Source organism: Ursus maritimus, unplaced genomic scaffold (genome assembly GCF_017311325.1).
Source record: "Ursus maritimus isolate PB19 unplaced genomic scaffold, ASM1731132v1 scaffold_17, whole genome shotgun sequence".
NCBI lineage: Eukaryota > Metazoa > Chordata > Mammalia > Carnivora > Ursidae > Ursus > Ursus maritimus.
Genome location: NW_024424119.1, coordinates 28626993 through 28650556, shown reverse-complemented (window position 1 = coordinate 28650556; position 23564 = coordinate 28626993). Strand labels below are relative to the sequence as shown.

At 50.8% G+C, this 23564-nt stretch overlaps 1 protein-coding gene across 1 annotated transcript in view; it reads left to right on the top strand.

Annotated features, from left to right (window-relative positions):
• ANKS6 (ankyrin repeat and sterile alpha motif domain containing 6) overlaps window positions 1-23564 on the top strand; it is a 44984-nt gene that overhangs the window by 4445 nt on the left and 16975 nt on the right. The window contains exons 2-12 of the mRNA XM_040631655.1: window positions 215-717; window positions 3193-3237; window positions 3896-4100; window positions 5073-5179; window positions 6944-7096; window positions 8147-8353; window positions 9118-9167; window positions 12088-12297; window positions 13403-13556; window positions 14383-14552; window positions 21329-21512. Coding sequence (XP_040487589.1) covers window positions 215-717; window positions 3193-3237; window positions 3896-4100; window positions 5073-5179; window positions 6944-7096; window positions 8147-8353; window positions 9118-9167; window positions 12088-12297; window positions 13403-13556; window positions 14383-14552; window positions 21329-21512 — 1988 coding nt within the window. The remainder of the gene's footprint in view (window positions 1-214; window positions 718-3192; window positions 3238-3895; window positions 4101-5072; window positions 5180-6943; window positions 7097-8146; window positions 8354-9117; window positions 9168-12087; window positions 12298-13402; window positions 13557-14382; window positions 14553-21328; window positions 21513-23564) is intronic.

Below are 23564 nucleotides of genomic sequence, written 5' to 3'. Positions count from 1 at the left end.
TCGGCAGAGCTGGATTTGAACCTAGACAGAGCAGTTGTTCACCTTTGTGACAGTGGACGTGCGGGGCCAGCACAGTGTCTGGCACCAGAAGAAGGCCTTTTATTATAAGTAGCTATTATGGCTTTAATAATTACTGACAAGTGAGGATTACGTAAGTTGTCTCCGTGTCAGTGCTCCATGTTAGCATCACTAATTCTCCGTCTTCCTCTGGCAGATTTGGGCACGTGAGTGTGGCACACCTCCTTTTGGATCATGGGGCTGACGTCAACGCCCAGAACCGGCTAGGGGCCAGTGTGCTCACTGTGGCCTCTCGGGGTGGCCACCTGGGCGTGGTGAAGCTGCTCCTGGAAGCTGGTGCCTTTGTGGACCATCACAACCCCTCCAGCGAGCAGCCAGGGGCAGGGGACAGCAGGGACGAGCTGTTGGACATCACAGCCCTGATGGCTGCCATCCAGCACGGGCATGAGGCCGTGGTGCGTCTGCTGATGGAGTGGGGTGCGGACCCCAACCGCGTGGCCCGAACTGTGGGCTGGAGCCCACTGATGCTGTCGGCACTCATCGGGAGGCTTGGCGTGGCCCAGCAGCTGGTAGAGAAGGGGGCCAACCCTGACCACCTCAGTGTGTTGGAGAAGACCGCCTTCGAGGTCGCACTTGACCGCAAGCATAGGGACCTTGCAGATTACCTGGACCCACTGACCACGGTCAGGCCCAAGACAGGTCAGGCTGTGCCACCACTAGCCCTTCCCTTCCCCTGCTCTGGCTTCACAGAGAACCCTAAATTGTGTTTAAATGACAAATGCTGAGGATTGCCCAACCAGAGGGCATGCACAGATCAGATTCTGGCCTACGGAACAGTGGGTCTTAAGATATGCTGTGCATAAGAATCAGTTGGGAGTGCCTATTACTTGCAGCTTCCTGGACCATTTGGTATCTGTGGGGAAGAGCCTGGAAGCCCCATAGCAAGGCCCCTCCTTTCCAACCAGATGATTCTGATTCAGGAGGTTCTGGGATCTTTCTAGAACAGGGGTCAACAGACTTTTTCTGGAAAGGACCAGATAGTAACTATTTTAGACTTTGTGGGCCAGCCTCTGTCTTCTAGAACCACCCAATTCTGCTAGAGTGAAAGCAGCCATACATTATATATCAATGAGTGGGTATGGCTGTGTTCCAATAAAACTAATTACCAAAACAGGCTGGGGAGCAGATTTGGCCCAGGACTGTAGTTTGCCAACCCCTGCTCTAGAACAGTGTGCCCTCTGCCTGTGAAGACCTTGGTCTCTATAGGGGAGAGAGGCAAGAAACAAGATAGAAACATAAAATACGTGGTACAGTAGGTGGGCACTACCATGGTGGGGGGAGGAACGGGCAAGGTTGAGGTTTGGGAGTGGAGATTAGGGCAGTGCAGGCTGCCCCTGGTGGGTGGCCTCCCGGAGCAGGTGAGATTGCAGCTGGCTTGTAGGAGCTGAGGGAGTGCTCCAAACAGGCTGTCAGGGAAAAGCCTCCAGGCAGGACAGCAGCAAGGGCAAAAGCTGTGTTATTAATGATAGATTATTAAATAAATAACCATTAGCCCCTAGCTATTTTAATGAGATGCGAGAAATTCACCTGGAAGACCTCCAGTTCTCTCCCTCGCATTAGCTACAGGACAGGGAACCCCCCACCCCCCTGTGGTTGTTCCTTGGGCTTGGGCAGGGTCCCCAGAACTGCTCTGCTACAGATGCCAACGCTGGCATCTGGAAGGAGGAAGGGACCAGCCCAGGGTCACTTGCCATCAGTGGCACAGCTGCCCCAGCCTCCCGGGGGTCAGTCTAAAGGGTCAGTGATTCTTTTGTATCAGATGGTTGCTTAGCAACCAACCCACAGGCCAGGTGACACCCTTTATCCACAAAGGGTCTTGGCATGAGAAGGCTCTGCCCACAGCAAATTAGACGCTTACACACCTAAAGGAACGTGGCCTATTTTAAACTAAGGTGCAGAATCCTTTCTTAATAGTATTGCACACTTGGTTCCGTGGCCCTGTCTGTACGTCTCTATAGGAACCCTGGAGTTAAGGAGTACCCTTTCTGGGGTGGGTGCCGGTCACTAGTCAAAAGAACAAAAATTGCTGTTTGGATTTCTGAAACGTTTCCCATCTATATTCTTAATCTCTGCAACATATCAGCATGTCATCATCCCCTGTTGTTGATGAGGAAACTGATCATTCTAGAAACACGCACTCAAGCTGTGATACGCTCACTCCAGACTTGGTGATCCCTGCACTGGGCTGCAGTCTCTTCCCAGCTGCCTGACGGGGCTGACCTGGACCAGAGATTTAGCCCAGAATCACAGGTTCCCCCCACAGCCACTCCGTCTCCAGAGTTAGTGGAAGATTGCTGGAAGTCTTGCTTTCGGCCGCCTGCGAGGGGGCTGGTGCTGAAGATGTCTGCTTTCTGACAGTAGCACGGTCCCTACAGGCCCAAGTGTGGAGGAAGCTGACCGATGAGCAGATGAGGGAGGGGCGAGCATGGTTTGGGTACAGCGAGGCCCGGGTTTGGGGGTAGGCGTGGGCTCCCATACCAGCCGGGCTGCAGGGACCAGCATGAAAATATCAGGTGGGCAGTGGTCTGCAGGGGGCCACGTCTGCAAGGCTGGGGCAGTGTGACTTTCAGAGTCATTCAGATCACTGCTTATTTGGGAAGGAAAACAAAAATGAACATTGGCTCTTCTGGTGGCCACATCCACAACTGCCCCCTGGGCTCAGCTGCTCAGTGGCTCCACAGCCCTTTGCTTTGGAATTATCTCATGGTTGTACATTTAGTTCTTAGTAGAAAAGAATTGCTTTAAAAAAAATTTTTTTTCATAGGAATCCAGATTTTTCCAAGACTATACTTTTCCATTACATCTAAGAGAGGACATCCCAACGTTTGGAATGCCCCAAAATGATTGCTTTATGGGTGTGGGATCAGGAAATGTTCTGCTTATTCATGTTTCGTTGGCCAGATGACTCCCCAAGATCTCTCTCTTGAGCATATGCGGACACTCAGAATAACTCTTCCAGAAGGGCTGCCGGGTTCATCCGTTACGTGGGTCTCTGATCAGATCGCTTTTGGAAAGTAGATCACTTTTAAAGCTAGGCTGTATTGTTACATGCATGTGACTTTTCTGTTCTATTAAATCTTTCATGGTTAACTTTGAAAATCTTTGTTTACCCAGATGAGGAGAAAAGGCGGCCTGATATTTTCCATGCGTTGAAAATGGGTAAGTGCTTTAGAAAATCTTTTTGGAGATTTATGAATATAGGGACACATTCTCCCAACCTAGTATTTGTAGTCCTTTTCGAGGCCACCCAGAGTGTTTGAGAAAGAAACAGGCATTTTGTTATTTCCTGACAGGGAGGTTCAGCCCCTGGAAACTGGTAGTTATTATGGTGCTTTATACACAAGTTCCAGACTGCTCTCCCACCCTCCTCCCCCAGCCAAACCCTGTGGCTATGTTCTGGCTTTTCCTTACCTCTGAAATGCCTCACTGCCTACCTACCCACTCCATTCTCTTTGTGATGAAGCCTAAAATCTCCTCTCCTGATGTAGACCCCACCTCCAGGAAGCCCTCCCTGATCCTCCCCTCCCAAGGAGATCCGAGCTCTCTGTGTGTACGTTGCCCTTCATGTTTCCTTCACCTATTCTCTTAGTAACACTTCTCTCTCTTAGGACAACTATTTGTGTGCTTGCCTCCGACCCTCACAGATTGAGAGATTTGTGGGTGGGAGCCCCCTCTTCTTCACCTTCGTAGCCCCTCTCATTCCCAGCAGCCCAGTACAGAGGCAGGCTGAGCACCTGTTTGTTACCAAAACCTGCTGGATAAGTTGTCCGGCAGTGCCAGGCCCACAGATCACCAGATATCCTGCTTCTGCTTGCAGGAAACTGCCAGCTGGTCAAAGAGATTGCGGACGAAGATCCTAACTATGTGAACCTGGTCAATGGGGATGGGGCCACCCCGCTGATGCTGGCAGCTGTCATGGGGCAGCTGCCTCTGGTGCAGCTGCTGGTGGAGAGGCACGCCGACATCGACAAGCAGGACAGCGTGCACGGCTGGACGGCCCTCATGCAGGCCACCTACCACGGGTCAGTGCCGGCTCCGCCCCCTCCGTGGGAGGCTGACGGCGCCCTGAGCTGAGATAGGGTTCTTGATGGGCTTTTCTGGTCCTGAGAAACTATAGATGAACTCGGGGGCTGTGAAGACAAAAAAACCAAAGCAGCGCAGGCTCACTCTTTCCTGCATTCCTATTCTTCTGTGTCCTGATGCCTGTGACCTCGTCACAGAATTCACCAGTAGCCATAAAAACCTGCAGCAGGAAGGTTTTATGCAGGCAGATAAGTTTCCCTAGGCTGATTTCAGTGGAACAGTGATCGGTTTGTCTGGAGTGTTCACACTGATGTTAAGTCTATGTCCCACTGGAAGCGAACATCTGCCATTCGCACCAGTGGCTTCTCGGCAACCGGCAGTGAGACTTGTCCTAACCCTCTCCTTTGGAATAGGCGCCGCCATTGGCTGGTGCTTCTGAATCCCTTCTCATCTTGTCCTCCTGGAGGCCACCTCTTTCGGGTAGGCTGGCCCAGAGGCCAGGAGCTGCAGACCATCTTCCAGCAGCTAGGTGATCTGATTCCAGATTACCAGCCCTTTACTTGCCCTGTTTCAAGTGATTACGGCTCTTTCCTGCGTCATCTTGAAGCAGTTTGTTTTCCTATTTGGTCAGCCTCGGGATTCCGCATCAGACACCTTGGCCTGTGTGGGGCTTCCACAGTGCGGTGGTCCCAATTTGGGGCAGGAGGAGTGGGGACCTGCGTGTGGGCATGGTGGCCACGTGGCTTATCTTTTGTGGCAGGAACACGGAGCCTTTGGTTTCCATCACATTCGGGTCTGACCTGCCCATGGGGTAGGGAAGGAGGAGTGTGAGACAGTTTACAGCTTTCCACACCCTTCTTTCAGGCTCAGAGATGGCGCCCTGTAGTTAATACCATCAGCGTCTTGCCCAAGAGCAAAGCCAGGCTTTCGCTTTCAGTGCGTCTAACTCTGGCTTTTTCTTTCCTCTCCAGGAATAAGGAAATTGTCAAATATCTGCTAAACCAAGGGGCTGATGTCACTCTTCGTGCAAAAAACGGGTACACGGCCTTTGACCTAGTGATGCTGCTGAGTGATCCTGGTGGGTTGTTTTGGGGAAAAGGGTTGTAAACCTGCACAGCCTTTCTCTGGCTAGGAATGGAGAGAATCACCTTTGTTTTCAGCCCCTGCTTACTCGTGGGGGAAGTCACTCTCAAGCCCCAAGGGCTCACCACGTGTTCTCAGGGAACTCACTTCCCTTCTCAGCAAAGGCTGGGCTGGTACCAGGTAATCCCCTGGGCTTCTCCAGCACCAGTCTTCAGGGAGTCTCCCAGGAGGGAAGGCCAGCGAGACAGGCATCTGCCTCAGCAGTCCACACAAGTCCTAGAATGGCTTCGTGGCCAGAAACCCCGACTTGGGGGAAACAAAAGGCCCCTTTGACAAGCAGCATCAGAGATGGGCCAGTGGCCTCCTCCGCTGAATTGTGTAGGTAGAGGCCGCTGGGTCAAGGGCACCCTGCTGGGGGTGTCGCCATCCGTAGTCCCACCTTTCTTGGTCCCTGCGGGCAGCTGGTGCTCCCCTTGGACCCTCCCCCACTGTGATAGGCCCTCCTCTGGGACCTGAGGCATCCAGTCAGTCAGCTTAGGGGTCAGAGTTTGTCTGTCTGTCCTGTCTCCTGTTGCCTTGGAATTTCAGCCCAGGAACGGAGAGAGGCTGGGAGGCCCTTCTGACCCACAGACTTTGAGCCCTGAGCCAGATCCCAACATGCTGGCCTTGGGAGAGGACTTGACTTCCCTAGTCCCAAGTGGAGTTACTCCCGCTGCCTCTCTTGGCTATGGGGTGGCAGGCCAGAGCACCCTACCTTGTCGCCAGCATTGCCCCCCTCACCCTACCCCTGCTGCAGGCCCCACGTGTCTCAGATGCATACCTGGTTCCATTTCATCCTCGCAGGGCACGTGAGGGGAAGCAGAGCTTCATGTCCGCTTGTGGAGGGGAGGTGACCAGGGCCAGGGGAAATGACCTGACCCAGCTGGCGAGGTGGGGTTCTCCACCCAAGTCCAGTGAGCTCACTCTGCCTCATTGGAGACCCTCCCAGCGTGCGAAAGAGTTCTTGTCATTAGAACCCATCCCCAGCATCACGCATGCTTTTCTCGAACAAACTCGTGTCTCTCTGTGTCTCTTCTCTGTTGCCCCCTGACCACATCCCCACTCCCTTGTGCAGTAAGGCAGTCTGTCCCTAGTTGATTTTTTTCCTAGTGGGTTTTTTTTTTTTAACGAAGTTTTTGCCTGAAATTTTCTAAGAAACACATGCTTATTGAATACTTGGAGAGAAGAAAACGCAGTCATCAAGAGGAAAACACTGTTAATAGTTTGTAGTATTTTCTTCTCGGTCTTGTTTATTGTTTGTTTTGGTAACCCAGGTAATAATAACAATACTTAACCTTTCTTAAGCACTTACCTTGTGCTAGAAATTCCCTCAAATCCTCCAGACACCTTTGCGTGGTGCATACTCTCACCCCTTTTCCAGAGACACAGAGAGGTTCCCTCATTTACCTGCAGTTGCACAGCCAGGGAGGGACAGAGACAGGATTGAAGCCCCTGCCATCTGGCTGCAGAGTCTGTACTTTTAAACCACGTTACCCCCCCGTCTTTCTGTGGGGAGAGGCCTCCTGGTTTTTCTTTCTGGTGAAGTACATTGAGCCCTGTAGCCTGTTTGCCGCCTTCGGACCAGATTGGAGGATGGGCAGTAACACAGACTCTGGAGTCATAGGGCTGAGTTCTGAGGCTGCCCGGGGTCTCCTTGAGCCCTCTCCCCATGGCCCAGCAGACGTATTTGCAGGTAAAGCGCTGCCTTTTGTGTCCATAGACACGGAACTTGTTCGACTGCTGGCATCTGTCTGCATGCAGGTGAATAAAGACAAAGGCCGGCCCAGCCACCCACCACCTCCGCCCCACTCGAAGGTCCGACAGCCCTGGAGTGTCCCAGTGCTGCCCGATGACAAAGGCGGGCTTAAGGTTGGTCTTTTCCTGTCCTCAAGGCTTTAGAGAGCCAGGCTGTTGGGGTGGGGGATGCCTGCCGCTTCCTGCTAACCCTGGGCTGGTTTAGGCTGGGCTGGGGGCGGCCCAGCAGGAGCAGGAAGTAAGCTGGGGGTGAGCAGTAAACATGGCAGGTATCGGGGAACCAAATGCCTCTCCTCCAGGCTGTGTGTGTGTGCGGCCTCTGCATCCGCACATGGGCTACTACCGCTGGCGCTGGTCTCGGGTCTCCCGCAGCCCACAGGCCTGCGTCCACTGCCTTCTGGAAATACCAGAACAACCTCCAGTTGCTCATTTCTAACTGCAAGCTGAGTATTTTTCTTTGAATTTCTCATCCTCCCCATCCTTCTCTATTTGTCTGAAATCAAACATCCCTCTCCTCCATCCCATCTGGGGTTCTAACGCCCCCGCAGGTCTACACCCTCGGCACTCTGTTCCTGTCCATAGCTCACGCAAGCCCAGGTCTTCCTCTCGGTGTTGTTTGCATAGACCCCTGCAGCCCTGTCCTCGCCATGTCGTAGCCTCCGAGCTGTCATGTGGTTATGGGACACCCTGGGGTGTGGCACCGGTCCTCTCTCTAGGTGGGGAGGCATCAGCTGCTGGAGCAGATGGCCCAGGCCTTGCTGTGGACACCTGACACCTCTCACACTGTCACGGGAACAGGGGGAAGAGGTTGCACAGTGACTGATATGACGGTGTTTGGCGCTGCCTCTTGTCCATCTGTCTGTGACTCACTGTAAGACACTGAGCAAGTTGGCACCCCATCTGGGTCTCCGTTTCTCAGTCTGTGTGATGTGGAGACTGGCGAGATGAGGGGTGGCAGATAGGGTCCCCTGTCAGAGGCGGGCCCCTAAGGGCTGCATCAGGAAGGATTTGGAGAGAACCATGGCTTTGTGGGACAGGGTGCGGAGGCCCATTTGGAAAACTTGTCATGCGCCAGAGAGAGCAGAGGGGAAACATGTGAAGTGTACTCACCATCCCTGGGCTGGGTGTTCCTGGAGCATGACCCCTGCTCTTCGGCATTCCCTGGCAGTGCTGGNNNCCTGGTGGAACCGAATGTCCAATCGGTTCCGGAAGCTCAAACTGATGCAGACCCTGCCCCGTGGGCTCTCCAGCAACCAGCCTTTGCCTTTCTGTGATGAGCCAGAGTCAGCGCTGGACTCCACAATGAGGGCGGCCCCCCAGGATAAGACAAGCCGCCCGGGCATTCATGATGTGGCCCCTACAATGAAAGAGAACGGTAAGAAAACACTGTATGTGCTGTAGAATTTCCGGAACGGTCAGACCCAAATCCTCTGCCCTTGGTCCTACCTCCTGGGCTGATGTCAGAGGTGAGATGCTATTGGGATGTGACACAGGAGCAAAGTGGCTGGTCTGAGGAAGGACCAACAGGCAGGGACACCAGTGCAGTCAGCGTGATAGAATGGGGACGTTGGTGGCAAGAGTCCCTGGTCTCTGTCCCACACACCCTGCTGAGGAACCTGAGGCCAGTTACTGCCTCTCTCTTGCCTCTGATAGGTGCTTTTCCCACCTGTCCAACATGATTGGTCTCTGGCAATGGAAGGGTTTTGAAATAGAACGAGTTATCTGGTGGGAGGTTTGGGGGGTAGTGAGCTTCCCACCACTGGAGGTATTCAACAGATTGGATGACTTTGCCAGGGCCCCACACTGATTGGACAGTTGATTAGATCACATCCCTTCTCCCAGATTCCCCACACGCAGACTAGCTCCTTCAGCAGCACGGTTGGAGACAGACTACTGAGCTGGGTGCACCCCTGTCTTGACCGGGCATGGCATCGGTTTATGGAAAAGCTGAAAACATGCTTTGAGAGATGCCTTTTAAATGCTTTCCTTCCATTCAAATATTGAATACCAATTATTATTAAATATTTAATCACCTGGGAGAGTTGGTTTTCCAGGATGAAGGCCAGTCTGGTCACTCATCCTCATGCTGTGAACCTGATTGGGGGGGATCATTTCAGGAAATTTCCATTTGTCTCTCAGGTCCTGGAAGCACGAGAGGAGACAAAGAAGATGTGTTATTGACAACCATGGTGAGTGTAGGGCTTTTCAAAAAGCATTTCAGGTCTCTACCCGTCATGAGTTGATTGATTTCCAAGGCTGGATGTAGACATGTGTCTGTCTTCGTGGTGATCACAGATGGGGTTGATGTCAAAAGCGTCACCCCGGGCCCGGCTGTGGCACTAAGGAATTAGAACAGACGCCAGCCCGAAACCGCGAGTAAGGCTGCGCTGGTGCGCAGGGGCCAGATGTTAGCTCTGAGGGTGTTCACAGGGAGACAGCACTGAGGACAGGGCTTTGAAGGCTAGGACTTGATGGACAATGGACTCACCATTTTGGTTATGGGGAGTCAGGGGGAGAGGAGTCACAGAGGAGGCTGTATTTCCAGCCTGTGAGGCCTCGGTCTCCTCATCTAGGAGAGTTTGGCTATGAGTAACAGAAGTCCTCAGATGACAATGGCATAGATGAGACAGCAGCTTATTTCTCAAGTGCAGTTCAGGACTGGTCGCTGACCCATGGAGTTAGGGACCTTCTTCCTTCTACGCGTTCTTGGCCTCTGTTACCAAGATGGCTGCCAGAGCTGTGGCCATTACTGCCCCATTCCAGCCAACAGGAAAGATGAGGGGAGAAACAAGTGGCCGTGGGCACATACCAGGTGTCTTTAAAGTTTCCTGGGAACTCACCCATCACTTCCACTTATATCATTTCGGCCAGCATGTAGTCACATGGGAGTCACTGTGTGGGAGGTTGGGAAATGAAGTCTCTGTTCCAGGTGGCTGTGTCCCATCGCAATGCCAGGGGTGTCTACTAAGGAAGATGTGGAAGAATGGATACCGGCGGACAGTTAGCAGTTTCTGGTTTAAGGGATGCTATCCCTCTTGGTTGTTTCTTTGAATAAGTTTATTCCCAGGAAGTTCTTAGCATCGTGCCTGGCCCGGAATGAGCTCACAGTTATCTGCTGTGTGCCTTGGACCTGTGACTTCACCTCTCTGGGCCTCACGTGCGCTTGTTTGAAATGCGAGCCTCCTGGTTGGGGTTGAACTCAAGTCCATTTAGCTCTAAGACCCTAATCTGGAGGCTGACCAGGAGAGGGCAGTATTGGAGAGGAGAAGGGAGCAGACGCATCCCCAAGACCTCAGCTGCCTCAGGGACCCACGGCACCCCCACCTCGGGCTGAGTGCTGACAGGGATCTGCTCTCTCCGCCCCGCCCTGCTATGCAATAGCTATGAATCTGTGTCTTTAGACCAGTTTACCAAGGGGCGGAGCTTGTGCTGCCCGACACTTGATAATCTCATTAAATAGCAGTAATTACTTTTGTATGAAGACAAGGGCTGTTACTGAAATTTTGGAAGATACAGTAAAGTAGAAAGAAGAACATAAAATCATCCTTGATGACACGTGATCGTGACTGACATTTTGTGCTATATGTCTTTTGAGTATTTTTCTAGCTGTTTTTTAGCATCTCCGAGTGTATCATGTCATATATAACAACGGCAAATACATCCCAGCCCTTACTAAGCACCAGCCACTCTTCGGAGCACTTAACATATAGTCACTCATTCAGTCTCCCCGGCATCCCTGTGAGGTCGGGGCTGTTCTCTTCCCCATACTGTGCTGAGCCTGACTTCCTCCCAGTTCGTCTGACCACCTGTTGCATTAAACACGCTTTAGCCACATCACATTGAATGACTGCACGATACGACATTCCAGCATGGGGATGTGCCTCATGAACCAGTGAAGGCTCACCTGTTGGACTTAGGGGCTTTAGTTTTTGTTGTTTTCACAGATCTGATGAATATTCTTATGCCTCAATTTCCCTTGCTTGCCTGACTGTTTCCTTGGGATAAATATATAGAAATAGAATTTCTGGGTCAGTGGGTGTGAATGTCATTGACTTCCAGAAAGTTTGCAACACTTTAGACTCTGTCCGCAAGGAGTGAAAATGCCCATCTGTGGTGGGTTTGCAGCTGTGAGCATCCCTAGTCCTCTCCCAGCCCGATCCCCACTGCTCGATGAGGTTGCTGAGGTCCAGACGGGACAGCACCGCTCACAGACTCTCAGAAAAGCTCAGGACAGCCAGGGTGGGACTCAGGATGCCCGACCGCAGTCTGCCTGGGCACGTCCCTGTTGCCACCTCCTCGTGCCCAGTGGAAGGCACCAGTGCACCGGCTTGCCCCTCCCCAGATGGAGGATGGCCAGGGAGCCCTGCCGAGGGGGCGTTTGCAGCCATCCTTGCGGAGATGCGCGCCTGCCCGGCTCCTGAGGCAGGTTTAGCTGTGGGATGCCCTTCCCTGCAAGGCACCATCTGGCACCAAGTCCACTGTCTTTTCTTAATTAAAGTTAGTGTGGACCGTGCGAATGCCTTTCCTTGACAATCCACCAGTCATCATTGTGTGGATTTTATACTAACCCTAAATCACATTTTCAAAATATAAAATTACAGTTAAAAATGTCAGCAGTGGGAGGTGTGGCTGGAGTAGGAAGGGTGTGGTGGGATGGGGAAGGGAGTGTTTGCTAGGCCCACAGAGAGCCAGCTTGGGCCTCCCAGTGGCCCCCCCCAATGCCCTGCTCCTTCCTCCTGAGACCCCCAGCGCTGCACACATGTCCTGGAACTCTGGCTGCCAGGCCTGCCTGTATTCTGCTCCCTGGGCCTGCAGTGCCCTTCCCCCCCCACCACCACAGCACACTTGGCATCCTTTAGCCTCCCCTCAGCTCCCCATCCCCTCTATCTCCATTCTAGCTGCCGTGATGGACCCAAAAGAAGCTGGGGGTTAGAGGAGAGTAAACAAGGGTATTGCTGGGTTACTGGGAGGAGAGCAGAGGATACCCGTGGGTTTCTGGCTGGGTTTGTGTTGGGGGGATGAGGGGCTAAATAATGGTTCAGGAGAAACCTGGAGAGTTCCACGAAGAGCCCCCCGGGGCTTGTCTAACCCAAAGCTTGTCTTTTTCAGCTTCGCAATGGAGCCCCCTTCCCCAGACTCCCGAGTGACAAGCTGAAGGCAGTCATCCCCCCTTTCTTACCCCCTTCCAGTTTTGAGCTGTGGAGTTCGGATCGGTCTCGGACATGTCACAGTGGGAAGGCAGAGCCTGTGAAGACTGTGCTGTCCCAGAGAGCCGGCAGGGGCGCCCCCGTGGGCGCCGCTGGTGGGAGCACAGACGCTGTAAGTCACCGGGTGCACGAGTTTTGACACATCACTCACCACTCACTGAAGTTGGGGTGTGTTGCAGGCAGAAGGGACCTCAGACCTGCTAATCCAGCAAGGTCAAAGCTTTTATTTCCTTTTAAATGAGCATTATTCTTTGTCTCATGAATCCTACAAAGGGACTTACTTTATAAACAGATTAAAACATGGTGCGAAGGGAATGAAAGCAGGGGCCGCTGTCCTCTGCCTTTTCTGTGGAGTCCTGGAGCTCCAAGGAGCACAGCCTAAAGACCTGATCTAATCCAACCTTCCCTTTAGTAGATGAGGAGACTGGGACCCAGACAGGGGAAGTAACATGCTCAGAGCACCCAGCCACATTACGTGGGCCGGGGACCAGGAGTCAGGTTCTTGGTTCAAACCAACTTCCACATTACATCATTGCTCAGGTCCATGATCAGGAGCAAACAGTAGGAGGCAATTATGTGCACTCCTGGTATTTTCTTAGACCCACAAGGAGTGTGACTTCTAGCTTTTTGCCCATAGTGGCTTGTGACTTTGTGGCCCTTGGCGTGCCTCTGTAATGTCCCGAGGTAGTCCCTCTCCATATGGGAGATCATCTCCGTGTGTGTAGACTCCACACCGTAGGGGAGGGTATAGGACCCTGCGCTGCCCCTGTGTGATGAGTGACTAGAGCTGAGAGCCTCCATGTCTCTCTGTAAAACGGGGCTGACCTTTGCTTGCTGCTGCCTCCTGGGGCTGTTGCAATAGCTAGTCCAGTGGGAGAGTGAGAACCTGGCCCTGGAGGTGCTCAAAATGGGCGGGGCTGGCTTGCATCTAGTCTGCACTCTGGGAGGGGTCGAGTGATGCTGAAAGTGGGGTGACTCGGGGGCCAACGTCACAGGGGCACAGCCTGAGCTAATGGTCTGGTTGGCAGCGGCTAGAAGTGAACTCAGATCTTTTAGGGGACCCCTGGTGGGCTGAGCACCAGTTGGCAAGCGTGTGCTGGGCGACAGACATCAGCAAGGCTGAGCCAGTGGAATCTGGGTCCTTCCTCGCTGTGATTGTGTGTGCCCAGGGGAGGCAACAACAAACCCTAACCACAACACCCACCTTATTCTTGCAGACTCCTGTCAGGCCCGTTAAATTTCCATCTCTCTCCAGAAGCCCTGCCTCTCCCGCCAATTCTGGAAACTTCAACCACTCACCTCATTCCTCAGGCGGCTCCAGTGGAGTAGGGGGCTCGAGCAGGCACGGTGGGGAGCTGCATAACCGCTCAGGTGGGTACCAGGCAAGTCCACTCAGGGGAGGCAGGACGGCCCCTTGGGGCTGCGGGTGTGAACTGGCCCCTGCATTTGCTCGGTGGACAGTCCCAGAAACAACTGCACACACCCTGTCTGCCTCTGTGATGTGGCTCAGGGATTCTTCAGTGAATTCACAATGTTGCCCTTTGCCCTCCAGAGTGGCACTGTTCATACACGCGACATATTTACAGCAGCACATGGCACCTAGTTACTGCCTTACCCACGTTGGTGATCGGTGTTCTCCCTCAGATCCTCTAGCCCTGGAGATTATCACTCTCCCCTTTCTGCTCACAGTAATGCAAGGATGCTGGTGGATTTGGGGCAACTGGGAGAGGGAACATGGCAGTCCGCTCTGAGTATGGTGGGGAGGAAGTTACTGCCAGAGCTGTGGGGGTGGTGTTGGTAAAGCTCTGGAAGGCGGGTCAGAGAGCGCACGCTGGTCGGGCAGGCTGGGCAGCTGCTGGAAGGAGCAGTGCGGGGGCTGCCGTGGGAGGCCAGGCCGGGGCATCTGTGCCGGCGGGAGGCCGCACCTGCTGGCTGTGGCGTGGGGAAAGCCAGGACAAGCTGATCCGACCAGCACCTCCCGCCGTGATGCCTTCCGAGCATGATGGCCGCGGTGTCCTCGCCACCTTCGGTTTCCACGCACAGTCGTCTTGTCTTCAGCCCGGAGCCACAGCCACACGGGGTCAGGGGGCATCTGGGAAGGGCGTTTCCCGTCAGCAAGGTCAGCACATGAAGCCCACCGCGCCCTTGCTGCGGGACCCCGGACCCCTGGCAGTCATTTCTGTTTGTCTTTCCACAGGTGGCAGCATAGACAGTGTCCTGTCACAAATCGCTGCCCAGAGGAGAAAAGCAGCCGGATTATCGGAGCAGAAGCCCGGCCACCAGTCAAGTCCCGTTGGGCCAGCGCCAGGGTCCAGCTCGTCTGAACTCCCAGTCGCCCCTGCAGGCAGTGGCGGTCCCGGTGGCAAGGTTCGTGTTCTGTGTCTGTCTGTCCTGTTAGCTCATGGGTTCTGTCCTCACGTGGCCCACGTGCTGGGGAGCACGGGCAGTGCTGCGGTCGTGGGACAGGACTTAAGACAGGCCCCTGGCAAGCCGGCTGCTCCCGGGCTTTCTGGGGAGCGCTGGATCATGCCGGCGGTTGCTGGGGTCCCACCTGTGCCCTCAGCCCCCTGCACGCATGCGTCTGCCTCCCACCTGGTCTGCAGGGCCCCTCGGGTGCCTCGTTCAGCCTCACACTGTGTACATTGGTTCATAACTTAAAGCCAAGAAGTGTGGAGTGTGGGTTCAGGAGCAGACTGCCTGGGATCAGATCTTAGCCCCATACTTGAGCATTTCGAGGGGGTCCTGGCACCTGGCGAGCCAGTGGCAGCTGTAAGTGCTAGCATGACCAGCAGGAGTAGTCATGCTGCCACCTTATTCCTTCACTGTGCACGGCTCTGGGGCGGCTGCTTTGGGCCTAGTGCTGCTAGCCATAAGGATGCGGCCGTGAACCGGGGGTGACCGCTCTCAGACCATCACTGCAGATTCCAGCAGTGAGAAGGGGGGATGCTGTGGGGACACAGATGGGGGCCGTTCCCCAAGCTTGAGGGCATCAGTGACACCTACAGGGGGTCTGAGGGATGAGGAGCCAGATGAAGGGGACAGGGGTGGGGCAGGGGTGAGGCTGCTCCAGGGTGAGGGGGTACCACGTGCAGCACTCCAGAGGGGAAGAGCTGAAGCAAGGCTGGAAGACAGGACAGAGTTAGAGTCTCGCCTCTCTGCTGTGGCACCATTCCTGCACTGACGCAGCCCAAGAGCAGTCAACACATTTGTTAGTCTCTGTATGGACTTTGCAACGGACAAGAAATCGCAAATGCCTTTCTGGAGTGGAGATGCTTTTAGTGTGTTTAGACTTTGCTCTCTCCACCTCCCAAGCCCCTCCACCTGAGTTGGTTACTGGAGTGAGCCACCCCCCACCACTGCAGTGTGGGTTCCTGGTGGTGAGTATAAATGGGCTCCTCCACCAGGTGGCCCTCCAGGTGCCCCCCTCCAGTGGTTCAGTGTAGCCCATTTCATCCTCTGAGAGGACCCCACATCCAGGCACTATCCCACTCTTCATATTTTTTGAATGTCTTAAGCTTTTTCCCTGAGAAAAGTTAGATCACCTGAAAGCCTCACCCCTGGACCCTTACGGCCCAGAAGTGCCTCCAGAGATTTTGTTTTAATGGGTGTTTGAGAAATAGGCTGTATTTTCTGCCCACCACTGTTGGTTACATAACTTTTGGTTTTTCAAGGTCCCTTTTGCAATCAGACATACATAATTAGTTTCTCTTAGCAATATAGCTTTAGAAAAAGTTTCTCCCTATATGTTAGCATATTTTCCATTATGTTGAAAATTACTTGTGTAATAGAATCTATGTAATTAGTTCCCGTTAGAATTCAGCTCTAGGAAAATATCTCTGCTGATACTTTCATACATTTTCTTTCCTCAGATAAAAAGAATTATATAATTATTGTATTTCTCTTTTTGCCTTTGCTGCTAGGAAACTCAGAGCTACTAATTAAAGTAAGTCTTCTAGTCTGGGCTTTGATATAGTTTTCTCTGTTGTTTAAAATTTTCTGTTTCTATTTGGATGATCTTATGATGTGTTAGGTATTGTTAGCTTCCTTTAACTGGTGTTCAAAATAGGTAGGCGTCTAAATGGTAAGTTAACTATTATCTCACTTGGCTGCATCTATTATATATACTCTATGTACAAGTATATTCTGATGAGAGGAGATTGTGTCAAAAGATGGGGAAACTATCCAGTTCAGTGATCACCTGATACTGCTAACTGTATGCTTGGGGAGCTATCTAAAAATTCAGATTTCTGGGCTCCACCCAGCATAACTGAATGACACTCTTCAAGACAGGGTGTGAGGACTCTGATTGTCCCCCAGAGAGTATTGCAGCCAGCCCAGCCCAGGCCTCTTAGAAACCACTGTCCTAAATCAAAGGATATACAAGGAGTGGGCTTTCTGTCAAAGGCTCCAGCAGCAACATGGAGACATGAAGTGCTTGTCAAAGACCACCCTAGGAAGAATTAGAAATTAGTATTCAAAATAGGAAACTCCTGAATCTGGTTTTTGAATTTTGCTTAAGACAGGCGCCACCATAATAGTGGAATATTCACAAGGCATGGCCTCTACCATGTTCACGAATCAGCCTGAAGTGAACCTGAGGAGAATCAGGGACGGGGGGGGGGCGGGAGGGGGTTGGTGGTCAGAGTGTGTGTCAGTGCTTCCCAGACCTCTGGAAGCCCAGAGTCCCACTGAGTCTTTCAACTCTCTATTCCCACCCTAAAGCCTAGTGGCTTAAAACAAAAAGCATTTCTTTAGCTCGTGAACCTGGGGGTCAGCATTTCAGTCTAAACTTAGCTAGTCAGTCCTTCTGGTCTGGGGGGATCACTTTCACATTTGGCTGTTGGCCGGGGTGACCAGGATAACTGGGCCGTGTGTACCCACAACAGGCTTAGCTATGTTCTCATGGCAACAGCCAAGGACATGAGTTGAAAACCAATCAGGTTGTTTAAGCAAGTCAGCACGTGCACTGCAGGAGAACTCAGAGTTACATGGGAGGAGTTGAGATGACCCTGCTAACACAGTCAGTCTGCTTTACTGGGAGCATAGGGAATAGTTCATATATTTCAGGGCATCCCAAATAATCATATTTATCTGTCCCCCCACCCCCACCAAATAATGCTGCCCACGAGGTCCAGAGTATCATGTTTCTTTGCTTTGGCTGGGATAAATCTGTTCGATCAGGATATACTAATTACCTCCTGCTTAATCAGAAGGTGTATTATTGAATGTCCTTCTTTATAAAAAAGCAGAAAGAAGAATTTATTAACAATATAGGCAACTAAATGACAAAATCTTTCAAAATCTAAAAGAGGGACTTCTTGTTCCACTCTGGGATGTAATTAGAAGGAGCATTAAAAGCTTAGCAGAATGAGAGGTGTACCCATTTCCATGCATTAAAACTGCCTTAGCCTCTATTATCCTAGTCAAGATGTCCAACTTTACCAAAAATTACAAGACCTACAAAAAGGCATGAAAAACTGCACTCCAAGAAACACAGCAGTCATCAGAATCTGACTCAGATATGATACAGCTGTTGGAATTACCTGACAGTGAATTTAAAAGAACTGTAATTAATTGTTAAAGGCTCTAATGGAAAATTTGAACATGGAAGATCATACAGCTATCTCAGCAGATAGATAGAAGCTCTAAGAAAGAATCAAATGAAAACTCTAGAAATAGAAAACAGGTAACAGAGGTAGGCATGCCTTTACGGGCTCTTCAGTGCACTTGACACCACCAAGGAAAGAGTCTGTGAAGCGGAAGACAGGGTAGAAGAAATCACCCAAACTGAAACACAAAGAAAAACAGAAGTTCAAAAACAAGAACAACAGCAACAACAACAAAACAGTTGTGGGATAATATCAAGTGCTCTCACATACAAGTCGTAAGAATCCGTGAAGACAGAGAGAATGGTAGGACAGAAGGAATATCTTAAAATAATGCCTGAAAATTTCCCCACATTAATGGTAAGTGCCAAATCACAGAGCCAGGAAGTTAAAAAAAACACTATAGGGTAAATATAAAAAAGAAAACACCTAGCCATATCCCTGTTAAACCACTGAATAAATACCTCTCAAAACTCAACAATAAGCGGGGTGCCTGGGTGGCTCAGTCCGTTATATGTCTGATTCTTGTTCTCAGCTCAGGTCTTGATCTGAGGGTCATGAGTTCAAGCCAATGTTGGGCTCCACACTCGGCATGAAACCTATTTAAAAAACAATTTTTAAAAAAAAACTCAACAATAAGACAACCAACAAATTATTAAGAAATAAGCAAATGGATACTTCATCAAAAATATACAAATGGTAAATAAACACACGAAAAAATGTTGAACATTAGCTGTTGGGGGAAAATGCAAATTAAAACCACAGTGACATAGCACTATACACCTATTAGACTGGCTAAAATTAAAAATAAAATGTTAAAGATATAAGTGTTGGTGAGCATATGGAGCGACTGGAACTCGGATGCCAGTGGGAAAGCAAAACAGTACAGTACTTGAAAAAGTTCGGCAGTTTCTTATAAAACTAAATATGCACTTACCGTACGAACTGGCTTTCTCCCTCCTAGGTATTTACCCAAGTGTATTTTCAAAAACTGTTCATGCCAAAATCTTTTTGTGAATGTTTATAGCAGTTTTCTCCGTAATCACGCCAAACTGGAGACATGTTGTCAACAGGCGAGTGGATAAACTAGCTGTGGTACATCCATGCCACGGGATGCTGTTCAGCAGTGGAAGGAACACGCTGTTGTTATGTGCAGTAACTTGAATGGATCTTCAAGGCGGTTTGCTGCACCAGGCCCAAAAGTCTACATATCGTATAATGCCACTTATGCAACGTTTTAGAAAAGACAAAACCTTAGGGGTGGAAAATAGATCATTTCTTTCTGTGGTTGGGATGAGGGCGAGACTGACTCGAAAAGGACAGGACAAGGGAATTTTGAAGGTGATGGAACTGTTCTTGTAAGGTACACAGCTCTGCATTTATCAAAACCCAGAGAACTGTACACAACCGAGTTATTTCAGCTGTATGCAAATTTTTAAAAAACAGTATGAACCAGGAACCAAAGATGGAATGCAGACCATGACCACAGATCTAACTGTATTACAGATGACTGACAGCCACACGCTGGGAGGTGGGGGTGGGGGGAAACTGTCGAGTGGCTATGGTAAGGCCAAATAAAGACAAGTAACCGTACCCAAACACAGGACTCTAGTTGGTAATTTTTTTTCTTGTAGGGATACGGGCTAAATTCTGAAACCACTGTACACATAATACTTTTTATATACATATATATTTTACATATATACGAGGGTTGAACAAGTAGGTAAATGTAACGAGCCCCCTTTTTTTACAGTCAGAGACTGAATGAAAGGGGAAACGCTAGAACAAACCCCGTGGATGTTGGACTGTTGTCAGAAGTGTCAGTATGAGTCCGTATGGATGCATGCCTATACGTGTGTATGTATATACAGTTTGATACAGTAGTAAGTGTGGTATGTGTTACATGGCTTAGTATACTTTATTTCCTTGCTCCGTCCACTGAGAGGACCTACAAGCAGTGACATCCCAGTAACCGCAAGCAACCTAGTACCCAGATTTTGGTTTCTAACTACCACTCTCTAAGAAAAGGGACCAGGGCCTTGGAGAAGTGGTTTATTCCAGTGCTGGGTCAATGAAAATACAAGATGAGCCTAAAGCATTTTATGGTGTCAGAAAGTAGGAGAAGCCATTAAAAGGAAAGAATTTTAAAAAGGTGGGCATGTCCAAAGGACATAGCCAACCTGAAAGATCTCAGTGGCCAAAACGGGAACAATTTGCACAACCATAAAATAAACAGCAAAAGTTATTAGATTATAGCCCAAAGAATAACATAAATATCCATGAGCCCATTACTGATAAGGAATAGATAACTGAATAAACAGGGAAAAGGAGCAACTCTTCCTTACAGAATTCCAAATGATAAATGTGAAAGGAATAAGGGAGATAGCAGATCTCCTATCATTAGAACATCACAGTAGTAATTGCTGTAGACAAGATCAACTGAAGAATGCTAAAATTACTGGGAGCAACAAGATGTTTAGCTCAAAATCTACTCCCTCCCCCCAAATATTTGTTAATTATAAAGGGAAATGCTAGTAACGTCACCATGGAGAAACCGGACAGACAGCACCTTAACTAAGTGGTGAAGGTCAGCGTGATCAGTAATAAGAATTGGGTGCTTTGAGACTCCTGCTATGGTACAGTGAGAATGGCTCATGGCCTCTGGGGTCATCAACCCCCAAATCCATAAGCAAATCTAATTATGAGAAAATAGACAACAGACCCAAACTGAGGGACAGTCTACAAACACCTCGACTGTTTGACAGTGTCAAGGTCGTGAAAGACAAGGAAAGATGGCGCTGTCACAGGTTGGAGGAGGTCAGAGGGACATGATAAGCCAGTGCAACTTGGGATCCTGGACCAGAATCAGGACTTAAGTGGAACAGCCAGTGAAATCCGAGTGAGGTCTGTAGGTTAGCTAATAGTACTACGCGACTGTTGATTTCGTAGTTTTGATGATTGTGCTGTAGTCATGTAAGCTGTTAACATCCGGGGAAGCAGGCTGACGGATACACAGGAATGCTCTGTTCTGTCTTTGCGGCTCTTCTATACGTCTAAAATTACTTAAAAATAAAAAGGTGCCCTTTTTAAAGCTAAATGACACACAAAGGAGGGGGAATGATGTGTTCTTTAGTGGAAGGTTGGCAAGGACTGGTTGAGATGAAGGGACATCAGGAGCAGAGAGGGACTTGGTGTATTTATAAGCCACACTTCCGTTTAGAGCTGGGTTAGCTGAGAGGGAAAGGGACTTGGCCAAGGACACAGTGCTCACAGCCATACAGGCAGGATGAGCGCTCGGGTTCTGGCTCCTCCAATGCCACTTTTCCCTACCCCCTGCCTCTCTGCTCCAGGGGAGGATTTCCTGTGACTGTGCTGGCAACGCTGTTTCGGCTTTGCATGTGTTCTAAAGCAGATTTCGGAGTCCTGGTCGGATATCTTGCTGAGTCAGATAGCACCCGTGTTCCCTGTCAGGTGTCTGTTTTAATCGCTCTACCCTCCAGGTAATGGCTTACATATTCGTCTTATTATTTTCGGCAGAAGCTGGAGACGAGCAAAAGGCCTCCATCTGGAACTTCCACTACCTCCAAAAGCACCTCCCCTACACTCACACCGTCCCCTTCACCCAAAGGGCACACGGCCGAGTCCTCAGTGTCCTCGTCTTCTTCCCATCGGCAGTCCAAGAGCAGTGGGGGCTCGAGCAGCGGCACCATCACGGATGAGGGTGAGTCCCCCAAGGCCCTGAAATGCCTCCCTTTCCTCTTCGCTGCTGTGACCTGTCAGGTGCTCTTCACTGTGATGGCTGTCCTAAGTCGGGTTTTTAAAATTTCCAACAAAAATACCCATCCCTTTTCTTCCCTGAGTCCACCTTGTATTTTTACCTTTGCTGGGCTGACGGTATGGTACGCTCCCTCCGCTAGTTTGAGCACAGGAGAGTTTTGTTGACATACCCGAACGTGCACTTGTAGAAATGCTTCTCCACTAGCAGTCGTCGACCTTTCCCTGAACCTTGTACAAAGCAGAATTCTGTCATTTGCAAGTAATAGTGTCCACTCAAACTGGTTTAAGCAAAAGCAAACAACATAATTTGTTGGCTCATGAAATGGAAGCATCTAGGGTGTGCTTCAGGCATGTGTGGATCCAGGTACTTTGGGAGTGTTTCTCTCCATATCTCAGGCAGGCCCTCTCTCCGTGGTGGCAGAGTTGTCCCCCAGGAACTTCAGACTTATTTTTCCTGCCAACTTGGTCACACCAGCAGAAAGCGTCCTACTTTCTTAGGTCCAGCAAAATCCTCGGTTAAACGTTGTTGGCCTGCCTTGGCTCTATTTGCAATGACGGGTCGTTTGCCCATCCTTGACTGTGTGTCCATGGCCGTGGAATGTGCTGATTGGCCAGGCACAGGTCATGTGTCTGCCTCGTAGCTGGGGTCAGGGTCTGCCCTACGGACCCGGAGAGAAGTGGCTCCTCAAAGGAAAATCACAGTGCCGTTTCCAGAAGGAGGAGGGGATGGATGGTGGGCACACAGAGGCAGTCGCTGTCCCCTGTAACCAGAAGAACTTTAGAATGTGAACTGCAAGTCCGTCCCATGGAGGTGATGCAGAAAGGATGATGGAGTGGACCCAGGGCGGGAGTGGAGGCCCAGCTGCGAGGCCCCAAATAAAGATAGGAAGAGATAAAAGACAAGGGGAGATGAAGAATCCTGTCCTTTAAACTGCCCTCTGGAGATCTGGGGATGGGGGGCGGGGCAGCAGAGGGAGCGGAGCTTTGGTGAGGGATGGGGCCCAGGCAGGCGCAAATCAAGTAATGTGTCTGAGAGGGGAGAGAAATCTCAGGTGTGCAGGGGCCTCCCGCTCACGTGAGGGCCCCTGGGTGCCGCTGCCGGGAGGAAGGGGCTGAGCTGAAACCGGCTGCACCGGCTGTGGTCTGGACCAAGTTGATAAATGCGTGCTGCCGTTGGCATCCTCCGTATCTGGGGGCCGCTTGTATTTCTTGTGCTATCTACTGCCATCATTTATTAACAGCTTCAGAGTCACTGGCAACCCCGTTCCTCCCTAACTGTGTTTGCTATGTGAAGTGTGAGGTTCCCCGCTCATGAATTCTCCTACCCTGGAGGCTTTGAGGAATCTAAACTCCTAGAGGTTCAGTTAGGTCCTCCTACCCCACCTTTCTCCAAAACAGAGTTGAGCCTGGGTATCTGTATGCACTGTCCATGCCCATTCTTTTCCCTCTCCCTCATCATTTAAAAAGGTTTGCAAAGCCCTGGTTGGGATAGAAACAAAAGAGGACCTGATAGCAATTTCTTTTTAGATTAATTTCTCTGGTGTAGAAAGCCTTGTTTTCCCCTTCCAGAGTTCCTATGTCCTGAGGCAGCAGGACCTTTGTCCTGTGGACATGAGATTGTCACAGGACTGAGCTGCAGTACATCCCCCAAACAGCTACTTTTTATGACATTCTTGTGGGAAATGTGTGGCTCCGGTTGCGGACTACATGCAAACCTTGGCCCTGCCCCATCTTTCCACCTGCAGCCCTCGAGAGACTTCCTCTCTAGGGAATGGCGAAGCGTGTGTAGTGGGTGACTTAACCTGAGCTGGGCGTTAGGAGTTAGGATAGCTCACAGTCCGGCTGGGGATCCGGGTGCAGGCGACATAACAGCAGTCCAGAATTGTGACACAAATGGGATCAAATCTGTGTTAGCAGAGCACGGAGTGCCATGGCGGCCTTCACTGAAGAGCCGGCCTTCAGGCCAGAGTGCTGAGGAGGGGCCGGGCAGCGGCGG